This window comes from Podarcis melisellensis (genome assembly GCF_964234715.1).
Source record: "Podarcis melisellensis genome assembly, chromosome: 7".
Lineage (NCBI taxonomy): Eukaryota > Metazoa > Chordata > Lepidosauria > Squamata > Lacertidae > Podarcis > Podarcis melisellensis.
The window spans coordinates 19,994,917-20,010,901 of NC_138539.1; the positions used below are offsets into that span (position 1 = coordinate 19,994,917).

General features: G+C 42.1%; 1 protein-coding gene and 1 long non-coding RNA gene across 5 annotated transcripts in view; one reads left to right on the top strand and one right to left on the bottom strand.

Moving 5' to 3' along the window:
- Positions 1–10,589, bottom strand: part of EMC2 (ER membrane protein complex subunit 2) — a 40,109-nt gene extending 29,520 nt beyond the window's left edge. Inside the window, exons 1-2 of one of the 2 annotated variants that reach the window (XM_081918991.1) lie at positions 10,480–10,589; positions 667–780 (exon numbers count right to left, since the gene is read on the bottom strand). In XM_081918991.1, coding sequence (XP_081775117.1) covers positions 667–780; positions 10,480–10,519 — 154 coding nt within the window. In that variant the 5' untranslated portion in view covers positions 10,520–10,589. Of the gene's footprint in view, positions 1–666; positions 781–8,000; positions 8,023–10,479 lie in introns of those variants that run through there. The other variant, XM_081918992.1, reaches the window with a different exon arrangement.
- A 121-nt stretch (positions 10,590–10,710) lies between these two features.
- LOC309374233 lies at positions 10,711–15,186 on the top strand. 3 transcript variants are annotated; one of them, XR_014170429.1, is made up of 3 exons: positions 10,711–11,383; positions 12,592–12,753; positions 14,861–15,186. It is a non-coding gene; the product is annotated as an uncharacterized lncRNA (long non-coding RNA). The 3 variants fall into 3 exon arrangements; XR_014170430.1 differs by having other exon boundaries at positions 10,711–10,980; XR_014170431.1 differs by lacking the exon at positions 10,711–11,383 and adding an exon at positions 11,528–11,943.
- The last annotated feature ends 799 nt before the right edge of the window (positions 15,187–15,985 follow it).

Sequence of the window (15,985 nt, forward strand, 5' to 3'; positions counted from 1 at the left end):
TTATACAGTTTTCTTGCCATAAAACACTCCGATGCTTTATCCTGTGCTTATATAAAAAGAGGTATTGCATTATTGTGACTTTCTTTTTAAACAATTCCCTTCTGGTATAAAATGCTCTGTGCCAAGTTTCTGTCTGGGGAGAATTAGTATTGTGCACTTACGATCCCCCCAAATGATGTAGAGCTATTGTATATAATGAAAATCCAGGCACGCCCTAGACTCTCATGCCCAACGCTATAATAAAAGGAACTCTTATATTGATTCCACGTAGCTGAAGTTATGGTTAAATTTCAGGAATAACCTTCTGTCTCCATTTCAAAACTTAGCCATCCTTCAAACGAGTGAAGACAACCAATGAGTGAAATTTGGCCAAGGATGCTTGGGCCAAGGGTTCTCTCAAATGTATTTGCATGACTAGCGGGCCAGGCTATACATCCGATTAGGTATATATCTCCCTGCCCACACCCTTAAGTTGGAAAGCAGATCAAGAGTCAGGAAAACTGGCAGATGTTGAGCTTTATGGGCGTACCATACATCAGCATGCACAAGAAAAGTGAAGTAAAAGAAAAATAATATTGAGGGTGTAATAGGAGAATCAATCAGGTAATAATAAAAGCAGCTGCACAGAATAAAGACGGCAAGAGACGTGAAACAGCTTTGACCTACTGTCATCGCCAAGCTTAGCTGCATATTCATGAATTAATTCTTCTCCAACTTCCACTATCTGCTCACTGTTCCGATAGTTCTCTTCCCTCCATTTCCTCATTTTATCTCGCATCTCTGAAAAACAAAAAACAAAAATGAAACAGTGGAATGACAATTCCTAATCAAGATTTCTGAAAAGAATTGGTATATACATTTTCTGTTTGATAATAATTGTTTTAGTAACTTAATGTTTCTAGCTTTGAAATTATGCTTGTGGAAAATGAAATAAACATTGAGACTTTTAGGTTTACAGGTATTAGCTAACGAGTCTTATGCCTTATACAGTGAAAAACCAGCACAACATGATCTCCCAAGCACATCTTCCATTACCTTTTAATACTGATCAGTAGCATTCAAAAGTGCAAAATGTGAGAGGCAATACACAGCACACTTAGAGGCTGAGAATCTTATCTCTATGCAGAGACAAAACACTGTCTGCCTGCAAGTGGTCATCATATTAGGCACCTGGCCAGAAAGAGTAGCATGGAAACAAAAACATGCCTGGACCAAGTCTGGTACCTGCTTCCTTTCCAATCATTCAAGGCAATTGATGTAATTATAATTCTAGGAAGATCATGAAGGTTATTTAATGAGAAATTGTTCTTACTAAAGCTGAAAGTGTGGTTCTCAATGAACTGATGTGCACCTGCCTACAGCCAGGTAATGGCCTCCCCCCCCCCCCAGTAATTTTGAGCTGGTTGTACAGAAAATCTCAGTTTGCAAGCCATTTATTTATTTCAGTTATTTGTTCAATTTATATACTGCACTTTATCCAAGAACATGATTTACGCAACTTAATATTAAAAACATAATACTCAGCGTAATAATAAAATTATCGCAATACAGCCCCCATACACATTTAACAGGCCATAGTGGCTGAAGGCCTGGGTAATGAGAAATGTTTTTGCCTGGCAGCTAAAGACGTGTAAAGATGGCCCATTCTTGTGTTGTAAGCCAAGCTGTGTCTTGTGTTGTAAGCCAAGCTGTGTCTATGAATAAGTGTGCGCAGGTTGCTCAAATCACACAAGCCACACTCTTCCCTTTCTGAAGCCAGGAGAAAACAAACCCAAACAAAAAGAAATGTTGGATTCCTCTCATGGTTTATTTGGAGACAAACACACCATAAGTGGTGGTTCACATGTAGCACTAAGCCAACACTAATTTGTTTCTTCCTGACTTGGGATAGGGAGAAATGGGGCAGGCGAGATCTGAGCAGTGTTCACCAACCTTGCCTGCTTGTTCATGTTAAACCATAGCTTGGAGTACCATGATGGATGAAACGGGCCAATGTCTAAAGTCAAAATTTTCTCCTCTTGCTATTCAATATCTTTCAGCAATGGGGTAACTGATCATATTTACAGCATGTGGATGCTCAGTGTTTATTGTGTTGCTGCCTTTATGGATGCCAGAAACATAATGCAGTACAAAATGCTGAATTTCAGGCTTAATGCATAATGGAGTTGAACCTGTCAAGTTCTGTTTCATTTTATTATTTTTGTCATAATGCACATTTATGATTATTACTCCTTCAACTTGCCTGCTGCCTCTATGAAAGATTTGTACTTGCTTTGGGTAATATTTCCCAATGCAAACATATAACTGAACATGCTTTGAGTCTTGAAGAGAAGTAGGAATAAGTTTCATCTCAAAATGAGTATATACTATTATTGCTTCATTGTGTTAGCTACGAAGCAGATCGTTTTCTTCTATTGCCTCATCTGGGAACTCTTGGATTGTTTTCATTATTCCTATAAACTACAGATTATTCCAAGGCCATTGGTTGCTTTCTATTTCAGTAAGAATTATAAAATTGGAATAGCAATGTACATAGATATTTTCACTACTATTCCCTAAACTAATATAAAAGCATGGTCTGAGGGAGTATGTGAAAAATTAAAATTATATCTAAAATTAATATGGCAACATTTATGTACACTTTTAACTATTTCTTTAAATAGGGTAGTCATTACACTTCATGAACATTACATCATCTTCTATTATGAGGAAGACCAATGGGGAAGTTTTAAATCCTTATTAATCATGCTTTCAAAGCATCCAAAATCACACAGAAAAAAGCAGTTTCTGATTAAATAATTGTCAAGAACACAGAAAGCTAGACTGCAAAAAGCACTGGCAGCAGACATAAAAATCCACTTCAAACTCAAGTGATATAATCAATCAATCAAGGTGGACCTGAAAGTCATCATGAATTCAAGCTGTTATATCCTGCCCAATGATGCCTTTTTTTCACCCTTTATAAATTGTCTGCATAAGGATGTTGCCACACTGCGATTTGCTTGAGCACAGAGAGGTGGTGCTATGAACTATGGAGTGACAATAGCTCACCAGCCGACCTCCCTTAGTGGCACGGACAAGTGAAGAGAGACATAATAGTCCAACAAACCATGGAGGAACAGATAGACTAGGGCAGCTCCCCAGGAACTGCTTCCCAGTCTTGCTCTGATGCCACCCGCCACTCCCCTCCTAACCCTCCATTTTCAGATTAAAACTGCAGAGTGGCAGGAAATGAGGACCTTTTTCTGCCTCCCCACTTCCAGCTACTCTCTGAAGAGCGGAGAACAAATCTTCTTACAAATATTGGGGGGCGGGCAGGGGAAGGACTATACCATGTGAAAAATTAACATAATATTTTAGCTGCAGTTCATTCATTTTCAGCTTTGTATTCTTGTTATAAAAAAGTTTGCCTAGATATTCCGATGTTGCGCCCATAACCTAGGTTTAAGGCGCCATTCAGCTCCTGGTTTTCATATCTCAGTTTCTAACACTTGCGGGGGGGGGGCAGGAGTGGTGCTTGGCAAGGTAGATGGGGTCAGCAACACAAGCACAGACACATACCTTTATCTTAAATAGAGAGAGGGAGGGAGGGAGGGAAAGATGATCAATTTTTCATGATGAAGAAAGCCATAGGTGACAACAGAAGGCATTGTGTGAGTAGGGACCCCTTTGGTTTGTTTTGGTGTACAGTATTTTTATTCTGCCTATTACAGACATCTTAAATGCACAACAACTTATATTTTTAATTACATTTTAATAGAAAAAGACAAGACTGAAGTTGTTGGTCTTCCTGTCATTTCAAAATTTACAAGTTAAGCTGTAAGTTTTAGATCAAACAGATTTCTTTCTATAGTCCACCCCATTCCCACCCCACATATGATTCCTTCCACAAATAGGAGGGGTGAAATAGGACTGTGCAAAATTTTATTTTAAAAGACAACCAAAACCACCACAGAGTTACATTTCATGTGCCTGAGTGAAAACTAAATGGTTCCTGACTCAAGACAACCTCTGGAAATTAAAAGATTGGACAGAAAGAATGCGATTGAATCTCAAATGTAGTGCAAGGAGTGACAGTCCAAACATACACAAATTAATGGAAGTTTCCTCCATGAATTTACTCAGCCACTACTAAAGCCTCCATGCCATTATATCTCTCAAATGTAATAATGACTGAATATTAAAGTATAGGGTATCTAGTGATGGAAAAATATGAGACAGGCCATGTTTTGTCATTTGATCACTTAATATAAGAAAACAAGCACATTAAATGTCCGACAGTCTCAGCCCTGTACATGTTTATTTAGAAGGATCACTCCCAAGTGACCATGCAGAAATTGCACTCTAGTGCTGCAGCCTGATGATTTCTGTAGGGAAACAATATCAACTTTCAGCTTGTCACGACGGTGGTAGTGGCCCACCATCTTAAATTAAATTTGGTCAGCCAAATTTAAACTTGAAAACAAGTTGTGGAATTAAGTTTCAAATCTACTGCCCTGGTTTGCAAGTAATGGCTTGCTAGCGCTCTAGTTTATTTCCTCATAGTGTGGTAAATGGAGGAGGGGACGGGTGCAATGTTAGCAGTGTGCACCAGGATGCTTCCTCACTTCTGGTAAACCATAGTTTGCATAATTCTTGGCAGTAACTCCTGGAAGGGCCTGGGAGGATGGGACCCTGACTGACTCCAGCTACAAAAGTTGTGGATGCTGAAGAGACCAGGGAACATCTTGGCTGTCTCTTAGGGCAGACCCAGGTCACTGAGCCTGTGCTTCCACAACCAAGGCCCGCTATGAACTACCATTGGCAGGACTGGTAGCAACAGCAGCAGATATGTTCTATGCTTATGATAATACTTTATTCTTAGTTATGATATTTAATATTTGCATTTTACAAATTTTGCATTTTGCATTTGGTACTTGCTTTGGTAATGTTTTATTTTGAAAGCATCAAGATAATATTTTAGTTTCCAGCTAATTATGTTGCTTTGAATGTACTATACTTTATTTGTCTTTCTTTGGTAATGTTTTCTTCTGGACTGTTTTATTTGATGTTCTAATATGTTTTTTCTTAAAAATATAAAGCAGCAGAGAAATGAAATGAATACTAATAATTCTGTCTTGTCATTACATGCCTATCAGGCCACTGAATGACTCAAGAAATTCTCACAAATAATTTCTGTACACTGTGTCAAATTCTGTATATCTTTTCCTATACTTTCATAGGCTACAATCTGAATATTGTTTCCAACTCTCTAAAAGAAAGAAAAAACGTTGCATATATTTCATCCAGGCTGCTCTATCTGGTCCTCAGGACTTTCCACATGCCACATCCTCCTCCCGTTTAATTAAGATGAAGAATAAAAGTAAAGAGACATGCAAGGGAAGAAGCACTGTAATAATGACTTCAATTAGACTTGTACAGAATGTGCCCTAAAAAAGTTGATCATGGAATCAACTGGAGGGGCAAGAAAGCTTCCTTCAGAAAGTGGAAGTCTTGCTCAAATAAGGAAAACAAAAAGGAAGACAAACTTAGGCAAAATAAATACAAGCAGACGATAAGGGATGAAAAACAAATGAGTGCACTGCTAAAAACCATCAAGAATAAAATCTTTAAGTACATTAGAAGCAGGAAACCAGATAGGGAAATGGTTGGACCTCTGGACACCAAGGGAGTCAAAGGTGTGCTAGAAGAAGAGGATACTGCAGAGAAATTGAATGAATTATTTGCATCCATCTTCACAGTGAATGGCGTAAGGCAGATCTCTGTGCCTAAACAAACCTTTTCAGGAAGGGAGTCTGAGGAATGGAGGCAAATAGTGGTGAGAGAGTTTTAGGCCTTAATGACATGTTAAAAATGGACAATTCACTGGGTCCAGACAGCAACCGCTCAAGAGTTCTTACAGAACTCATATGTGAAATATTTAATGACTGGAAAGCAAATGAACAGAGGCTTTGATTAACACTGACTATATAAGCAGGCCTGGTATTATCTCAAGCATGCACAGATGGGTTGAAGTTCCTTGGCAATTCTGGATAACCTACAGAGCATCAACTGCATGCATTTCTGAGTGTCAACATTATATTTGAAACTATTACAAAATCTCCATTCACAGTTTATTTTATGAACAAGAGAAACTAGTTTTATGAAAGTGACTGTTCCCTGAACTACAGTAAACCTGCAAATTACGTGGGGGTTACTTTCCAGGGATCACACCTTAAACCCAGAATCACGTACAGTCAAAACTCAACGGGTTCAATGGCAGGTGGGATTGCCAAGACCATTTCCCCCAGAACCCCACCCCCTTTCTGCCCCTTTTTATTAATGTTAATTTTTGCCATGTGTGTAAAGCTGAATGTGCACAAGTTAAATGTGTATAAGTTGTGGGCCTACTATAAACTGGTTAATTAAACTATCGATGGCATTTTAAACTGGGGGAGGTATTGTTTTTGTTTGTTATTATGTTATGTATTTTTGCATTTTTATATTTTAAACTGCCCTGTGATCGTCAAATGAATGGTGGTTTAGAAATTTAATAAATAATAATACAACATCAATATTGCCACATTTTAGGGGCCTGGAAAAACCAATGCAGGAGGAATTACCTCTGCCCAACCCACACAACTGCTTCCTACGGAGGTTACCAACATGGGAAACAAGCATATGGAAATATTACCCCCACTGCTCAAGTATCTTATCAATAGATGCTGTTTAGATAGGGAGCTGGCAGTTGGGTGATCTGCCTCTAGGGATTAACCTGTTTAGTCTTTTGATCCTCCATACTCTATGGTTTCACAATACGGAATTACAATAACAAGTAATGCTAGTAATACATGACACTGCAGTGGCACCTCGGAAGTCGAACGGATTCTGTTCCAGAAGTCCACTTGGCTTCCAAAACGTTCGGAAACCAAGGTGTGGCTTCCAATTGGCTGTAGGAAGCTCTTGCAGGCAATCAGAAGCCGTGTTGGACATTCAGGTTCCAAAGAACCTTCGCAAACCAAACGTTTGACTCACAAGGCATTCAGGATCCAAGGTACGACTGTACTGCGATACTGGACAAGTTATAAAATACATTTTAAAAAATAAATCCCAAAGGAAGGAAGGAAGGAAGGAAGGAAGGAAGGAAGGAAGGAAGGAAGGGAGGGTGGGTGGGTGGGTGGGTTTGGACTTGATACCCCCCTTTCACTCCCCTTAAGGAGTCTCAAAGCGGCTAACAATCTCCTTTCCCTTCCTCCCCCACAACAAACACTCTGTGAGGTGAGTGAGGCTGAGAGACTTCAGAGAAGTGTGACTAGCCCAAGGTGCATGTGGAGGAGCGGGGATGCGAACCCAGTTCACCAGATTACGAGTCCACCACTCTTAACCACTACACCACGCTGGTTCATTTAAATACTGCCAGTCTGAGGAAAATGGATGGCAATAATCTTCTGCTTTTTATTTCTACTTCTTTGAAAGCAGATATGATTAGGTTTCCATTATGAAGTAGATAAGTATGCATATTAATAAATAAATCTAGTTAAATCTTGTTGAACTACTTAATGATTATTCTGCCTGTAGTAGCAACTGTAATGCATTCTGTTGGATGCTGTATAATTTTTAATTGCATTTTTATCTAAGAAATTTAAATTGTAATACAATAAAACACAATACAAGAAATAAAAGGCAATAAAAACACAATTAAAATCATTATAAATATTTAATGCGGACATGCCACAGACAACCTGAATGAAGCTTGTGGACTACTGGTGGTCCACAGACCACACTTTGGAAAACCCTGCTGTAGTCTGAATTCTTACTTAACACTCAAGTAAGAACTATATACAAGCATAAGAAAGATTTCAGAAGCCACAAAGAAAGCAACAAATTAGAACTGCAATCCCGCATGCCCTTAATTGGAACCGAGTGGATCTTTCTTCCAAGTAAATATGCACAAGATGAATCTGCAAGAATCTTAAGACTGACCACAACCTCATTGCTTTTTTATAGATGTATATGCTTACGACTCATGGAATGTAGCAGCTGAAAGTACGAGCTGAAAAACAGGAAAACCCAGGTTTGTGTTGGCCTTGGCAATCTACTTTTGTCCAAGCCTCAAGCCCTCAACTGCAATATGGAAGCAAATATATTGGTCATGAAGCACTGTAAAGCTCTTCAAACAGGCAGTACTCTGTAATGAACTCCTCTATTGCATAGTAATGCATTATATTACTATGATTACTTGATTTGGTTTTGATTTTATTTCTTGCATTTCTATGCTACTTTCCATCCAAATGAATCCCAAAGTGGTTTACAAGAAACGAATTGCAATAATAGAACAGAGTATCACAAGTCCTTTGTTAAGTCATATTATATGATTACCAAATCAAAAAGGCATTTATAATCTATAAAACAATATTAACAAAATAGCAACAAAAAATAAGCTAAACACTATTAAGTTTATAAGCCCTACCCCAGTGACTCATAATCTTTCACTCTATTCAGTTTATTAAAGTACATATACACATCCATCATACAGAAGGACCTGGATCTAAAAGAAATACCTACAACAGAGCTATACTTTTAACTTATTAGTTATTAAGTTAAACCTGCGACCCAACCAGTGATGTTCAAGGCAGTGGCCAACAACTGAATGATACAACCATCTCCATGTCTTTGGATTTATTCAGCTGCTGCTCACAGGCCCTTGCTAATACATTACTTATAAAGCCCCATCACTGCACCTGGCATTTTACAAAGTTTCATTATCTTCTCTCTGACCCCCAGCGCGAAAGTTCCCTGCCCCAAAGAGCATACAATCCCAAATTTTAACAGTGGGGGGGAGGCCAACAGCCAATGAAGTGGTGTAGATTTATCAATCTTTAGTTAGGAAGAAGGATGAAAGGAAATGGCTTTTCAGAGGAGATAATTTTAAGATGAGTGTCCTGAAGGAAGATGGGGGAAGAGTCTCCACCTTCGCCCCCCAAGCTCTGCACCCTCAATCTCCAATGTGAGTTTAATGAAGAAAAAAAATCTCAACTCACTGATAAACAGGACTAGGGGTATATGTAGCCAGGGGGGCAGCTGCCTCCCGAATCAAGTAAATAAATAAAAAACACTTAACTAAAAGTATACATTGTAGAAAAATTATGACAGATATTTCTGAGAACTTGGGGTCAAAAGAATGTAATTTAAAACAACTGTTGTCAAGACATTTCATTCCGAATCTGCTACAGAGCCAGGCAGAGGATGGTGACAGGGGAGCATTCTGTCCGCCTAACATAAATCCTGGCTACACTCATGCTAGGGGGGGGGAAGTTAAATCTGTCCTTGTGTTCGCTGTGACCACGACAGGACAGGTGAAAAACTGTGACCACGACAGGACAGGTGAAAAAGGAAGGCTGTAAACTCATTGAGATCACCGTTCACTACGTTCCTAGTAAGGTAAAGGTAAAGGGACCCCTGACCATTAGGTCCAGTCATGGCCGACTCTGGGGTTGCGGCGCTCATCTCGCTTTATTGGCCGAGGGAGCTGGCGTACAGCTTCCGGGTCATGTGGCCAGCATAACTAAGCCGCTTCTGACGAACCAGAGCAGCGCACGGAAACTCCATTTACCTTCCCGCCAGAGCGGTACCTATTTATCTACTTGCACTTTGACGTGCTTTCAAACTGCTAGGTTGGCAGGAGCAGGGACCGAGGAGCGGGAGCTCACCCCGTCACGGGGATTCGAACCGCCGACCTTCTGATCGGCAAGTCCTAGGCTTTGTGGTTTAACCCACAGCACCATCCTGCATAAATTGTCGGCTTATTGTATTCAGTGTGGCATCCAATGTAATATATCATATACGTAACAACAATAACAACTTACTTTTATTTAGCCTCTCATTGAAACTCTATCAAGAGGCTGCATACACTTCTTTCACAACTTTATCCATTGTTGAACCACTTAGGAATCATTGTCACCTAAATAGCACTTTTCAAAACACCTTGTACACATTATCTTACTGTAATCCTTAAAAGTATCATCCCCATATTGCAGACTGGAGCTAAAGACCTTGTAAATTCAAAGGAGAAATGAGATGAGATTCGCGGGGATTCGAACCGCAGACCTTATGATCGTAAAGTCCTAGGCTCTGTGCTTTAACCCACAACGCCACCCACGTTCCTACTCGGAAGCAAATCCCACCAGGTAAGCAGCCCCGCAAGCCATGATGGGGTTAATTCTGTGCGTAGATCAGCTTCGAGAATACCACCTAAAGGACTCCCCGACCAACTGTGCGGGGGGGGGGGAGAGACGGTGAAGTTGCTGAGGCTTTTTCGCCTGGCGAGGGGAGGCGCTAGCAAGGCCTCGGCTATCCTTCCGAAGCGGCGGGCGCCTCTCCCCCGCCCCAGAGCCGCTGTCGCTGCGCCCACACCTCACCCTGGGTCTGCCCGTATCGCGCCCTCCCCTTCTCGCCCCCGCCGAGCCAACACACACCGCGGCCGGGCGGCCGGCAAGTTACCTTCCCAAGTGACATCGTACATATCCGAGACCTTCGCCATCTTGCCGGGCTCCCCTCACGCCTCGCCTGCGCCACGTGACCGCCCGGAGCCCCGCCCACAGAGTTTCCTGGCCGCCTCCCCGAGCTCAATCGCTGACAGATCCGAGCCTGATTGGTTGGGGGGAGCTAGGGGCGGGATTCGCTCGCGGAGGGCGGGGAAAGCGAGCGACCTTCTTCGTCTCAGGTTGGCCTTAAAAGCGCCTTTCGCTCTCGGTCTCCAGTTCGCTGAGGCGGACGACCTGGGTGAAGGGTGTCGTTTATACGCGGCTTTCAATCCAGGGATTTAGAAATCGTTTTATTTAGCTGCTTGCCGCTTATGTACAGATAGTTTAAAAAAAGGGGGGGATATCTATTCCCTTCCCTCAGGTTTACAGTGTAAAAGACAAAACACGCCACATTACCTCATAAAGGAAAAGCACATTCACAAGAGACCGCCCAGTGAATTAGATCTTACAACATGAAGTAATAGCTGTTTCCCACCCCCACCCCTTTATTACATATTATTTTATTCCGTATTTCTTATTGGATTGCTATAACAAAGTCCTGAGATAGGAAAAATAAAAAGATATGCAAGGGAAAGGGAGAGAAGAGGGAGAGGGGGGAAATGCTTAATTTAATTTGCTATGTGAAATTAATTTAATTTACTACGTGGAAAATATTTTTTCCCGCCCCCCCAAAAGCAGCACAGACTTTTTTCTTTTAACCTTTGGGGCTTTTTGCCTCTGGTGCTCACTCTTAACTGTCTTTTCTTTTGTACACATGTGTATTATTTATCTCCCATCTTTCTTCACCCCAAGATGGACACGGAAGGGCTCACGAGAATCACGGAAACAGCAAACCGTAGTAGTAAGCCCAAGACACAGTAGTAAGCCCAAATACAAGACACACCCAAAGTCATGTAGTATAGAAGTAGTGGGAAATGGCATACAGGAGAGGTACATCAAGGTTGTTTGGAAGGCATGTGACTTTATCCTCCAAAGTGCTGTGCAAAACGTATCGCGGTGGATCTTCAGGGCTTTCCTCCACAGAAAACTATCTCCAGACCTCCCTGGAGAGCTGTGCTCCCCCTGCACAAGGCACCAACCCAATGGGGTGCAAAACTATGACTTGAGAGCATGCACAGAACAGAAGGAGAAAGGGAGGAAGATGACAAATTTTGTCCTTGCCCAGGGCACAATATTGCCAAAGTTTGCCCCTGCTGGAGAGTTCAAGGATGCAACAGAGGCAGCCTATTTTGCTGCCCTCATTGCCACACGGTAGTCCTGATGATGGAGCATTGTAGAGGCTACCATCTCCACCCATGTCCACCCGCCCATTGTATGCAGATATATGGACCTACATAACTAATTATGACAGAGCACAGTTGTCTTATCACCCTTTCACGGTGTCCTCACATCAAAGCCTACTGTATAGATGTTCATACTGGTACTTTTTGACACATACATATGTACCCCCGCTGTGATTCTTTATCCTTCCGTATTCCTTGATCCTGGTTGGCAAGTAAAACCTGTGCCACAAAAGTACAGGATTTCCAGCGTTTTAACTGATTCCATAGCAAGTTATGTGAAAAAGCAGTGATTTCATACTTGGAAGAAACTCGCACATGTGTTTTCATCAACATCTCGCATAGGCATTTAAGTCCCATTGTAAAATCTCAGGCTCCTTAACCTAACTTTTTGCTGTCTATTACACATGCAGTGAGCACATGATTCCTCCCAAACTTTTTTAATGGTGCAGTAATGCCCACTGCATAATCTTGCACACATATATTTCAGTCTTCCTCATATAATACATCACAAAATAGGATGCATGATTGGGAAAATTTTTATTATAACTTCCACGCCCCATTCCAAAACCCACCAAACCTCCATAGTGATCCATATGCACTGGGTAGTAACTGCTGTGGTAAATTGTTCAAACTTAGAAGCATCTTTCGTTGTCCTTATACTTTCTGGAATCCTTCGCACTGTTTCACACACATACTCGTATAAAAATCCATGGTAACTGCAAGAAGCAAGAAGGCTGATTCACACGAGCATGTTTCAAGCTTTTCCTATTTATTTTTCCCTCCAGTGTAATATTGAGGTGGTGAAGCCTTCAGCTGGGCACCCACTTTTGCAGTGCCAAGTTAAATAGGGAACGGAGCCTGTGGTTATGGCAACGTGCACCTCACCAAGCAATTATTACAGTTTAATAAAGGATTCCCACCACCACCACCACAGAATCAGCCTTCAGGTAAGATTTGAACTGTCAATGAGGTAACCAGATTCAGTGGATCACATTGCTACTAGGTTTTAGGGCTGTTCCACACTTTAGGCATAATTGCTGCAGATGCATCAGTGGTGTTTTCTGTAGTATTCATGTGGGTGGTGTGACATTTCCTTCACACAATTTCATCTAGGTTTTAAATGTGAGGTGGACAACCTGTGCTTAGGGCTAAGTAGCTATGGGGTTTAAAAAACAAAACTTTGGCATGGTATGCGAGCTTAAACGTGTCAACTCAGAACTAAGCCCAATGAGTTCAGTTGAACTTACTCTCCGGTAGGTGTGCATAGGATTGATCCTTAATTATTTATCTACAGATTTTACACCATTTATCTATGATCGGTAGGGTTTATGACACCACCACAAAATGTCACAATATGGACTTTGTTTTACTGAGCCTTGGTTGTACACACCAGTTTGAAAGTTTGAGAGAGACTGTATTTGGCATGGACAATATAGCACTGGCATAGGTTTCTTCCTCAATGGAAAAAGGAACCAGGTTGTGACTTCATTAATTAACCACTTCCATATGAAGGCTCTTTTCCCAGAGAACCAGACGGAGTCCATGCAATTCATGGCTCTCAAAACTTGTAGTCATCTTGCAGTTGATGCTGCCAAGACTGAGTAGAGAAATTGGGGGGTGGGGGAGTACTGGTATTATTTCTGAACTCTCCATCTCTTCCCAGTGAACCTTATTTAAAATATAAGGAGGGAAGAAAAGGAAAGGTGTGTGAGCAACCTGTGGTTTTATTCACACAATGCTGTATTTTTTTAAAAAATGTGATACTTACACAGTGGCTAATAAAATCAGTACAGTGACCTTTTCAGGAGATTTAAGAGCAGTTAACTGTTCTGGAGAGTGCCTGAATACATGCTGAGATCACAAATGACCACATCCTGGCACCAGAGCGACTTTTCAGAGACATTCTAGTATGTGCTGTTCATGCGTTTAAAGTTATTGGGAGCTTCTGCACTCTACATTAGACCTGAAATTTGCACACATTTGCTCAACAGAGAAACACAACTACTGCAAACTCCACTGTGATTAAGGGTCATCCCAGTTACACACAGGTTTTGAGAGTTTTGGACTTTTATTTTTAGCAGGGTCAAATAGAGGGAGTGAATTCAAGACTGCAATCTTGCGCACATAGTCCCATCACACTCAATGGCCCTTGTGAGTAAGACAGCACTGTAAATCACACACCAGGCAGTTATAATGGTCAGGGATAACTGCAAAAGATAAGTAGGCATTTTATCTTCAAACCATTTGAACTGGTTTCATTGATTGGAAGTTGCTTTTCTAGGATTCCAGAAAATTCCTTCCAAATGGGGCATTGCTAGGTACATGAGACACAAAAGTTCTAGAGCTCAGTCTCTCTCTCTCTCTCTCTCTCTCTCTCTCTCTCTCTCTCTCACACACACACACACACACACACACACACACACACGTAACCTGCTTCCCATCCTTTGTACTGGAAATCCTTTAACTAGAGAGGCCAGAGGTTGAGTCTGAGACATCATGAATGCAAACCATGCATTCTACCACTGAATTCTGGCCATATGGATAAGGACCAGCTTCACTGGGGGATTTTAAAAAAAACCCAGCACTATTCAAGATCAAATTGGAGTCTAGGCCCTGGCCAGTGACCACTTAACCTAGGCAGCTTTGCAAGAGAAAATGAATTCCATCTTCAGAGGGGTGGGGGAACCAACAATTTTCAGCCAGGAGATGATTTTGTTAGAGCACATACCTGAAACAGACTTGCAAGCAAGCTTGATTCTATTTAAAAAGTTGGCAACAAACCCTTGTAAAATTCAAGGCCATGCATTCCAAACATATACTAAGGAACACCTGCAAGCTCTGCTTTGGGACAAGGAGGTTAATGTGTTAGTGTAAGTCGATTTGTGGCCAAAAACTTAAAATCCGTTACTTGTGCAAAACATTCTGTCAAACTGAAGGACATGAGCAAGGAAGGCAGCGATGTTTTAGGGAATGTTGTCGCAGACTGGAAAGTAAACTAGTCATTTAACCAAAATTCAGTTAGCTTTCCTTTTATTTCATCCACCATTCCCGCAGGCCTGAAGAGTCCTGCAAAAGATGGCTTGGAGCATAAATGATGTCATGTGACTCCCCGCCCCCACTCTCTACCCCAGAACAAGGAGAACTATGACGTAGGAGATTTCGAAACAGACTGACATGAGAGGCCGAAGAACAGATGGAAGCTTTAAGTTCTCAGGGTTGGCCCAAGAAATTTTGTTGCCTGAGGCAAAGGACAAGATGACTGCCACCCCTTCAAAGCACAGAAACTGCCTGGGTGGGTAGCTGAATCTTAGAAGACTCAGGACAGGCAGTGTGGCACTCTGTACTTCAGTACCTTGCCACCACTCCCTGCCTGCTCCACAGTCATAAAGGTAAAGGTAAAGGTACCCCTGCCCGTACGGGCCAGTCTTGCCAGACTCTGGGGTTGTGCGCCCATCTCACTCAAGAGGCCAGGGGCCAGCGCTGTCCGAAGACACTTCCGGGTCACGTGGCCAGCGTGACATCGCTGCTCTGGCAAGCCAGAGCCGCACACGGAAACGCCGTTTACCTTCCCGCTGGTAAGCGGTCCCTATTTATCTACTTGCACCCGGAGGTGCTTTCGAACTGCTAGGTTGGCAGGCGCTGGGACCGAGCAGCGGGAGCGCACCCCGCCGCAGGGATTCGAACCACCGACCTTTCGATCGGCAAGTCCTAGACGCTGAGGCTTTAACCCACAGCGCCACCTGCGTCCCCTCCACAGTCATAGCTGTCAACTTTTCCCTTTTCTTGCGAGGAATCCTATTCGGAATAAGGGAATTTCCCTTTTAAAAAGGGAAATGTCCACAGTGCCTATGGGCAGGGCTGGCCCTGTAAGTTCTGCACCACTAGCACTCTAGTTCTCCAGCAGGAACAGAGCAGACTCAGCTCCATAGGCCCAGCCTGACTAGTGTCAAGTGACTCCGCAGGGCTATCCAGATCCTAGAAAGTCCCGACAAAGGGAAAGGAAAAACAGCAGAGTCTGGCGGCAGACTAGATTTATAGTGGCACAACATTTCATGGATTAAGTCAGCTGCAGCACATGAAGGGGTGGAAGAACCATAACTACGGGTGAGCTAGCCGGGATTTTGCCTCTGGTGAAGCCTCCAGAGGGACACCATTGAGCCTGTATGCAAATGTGTGTGG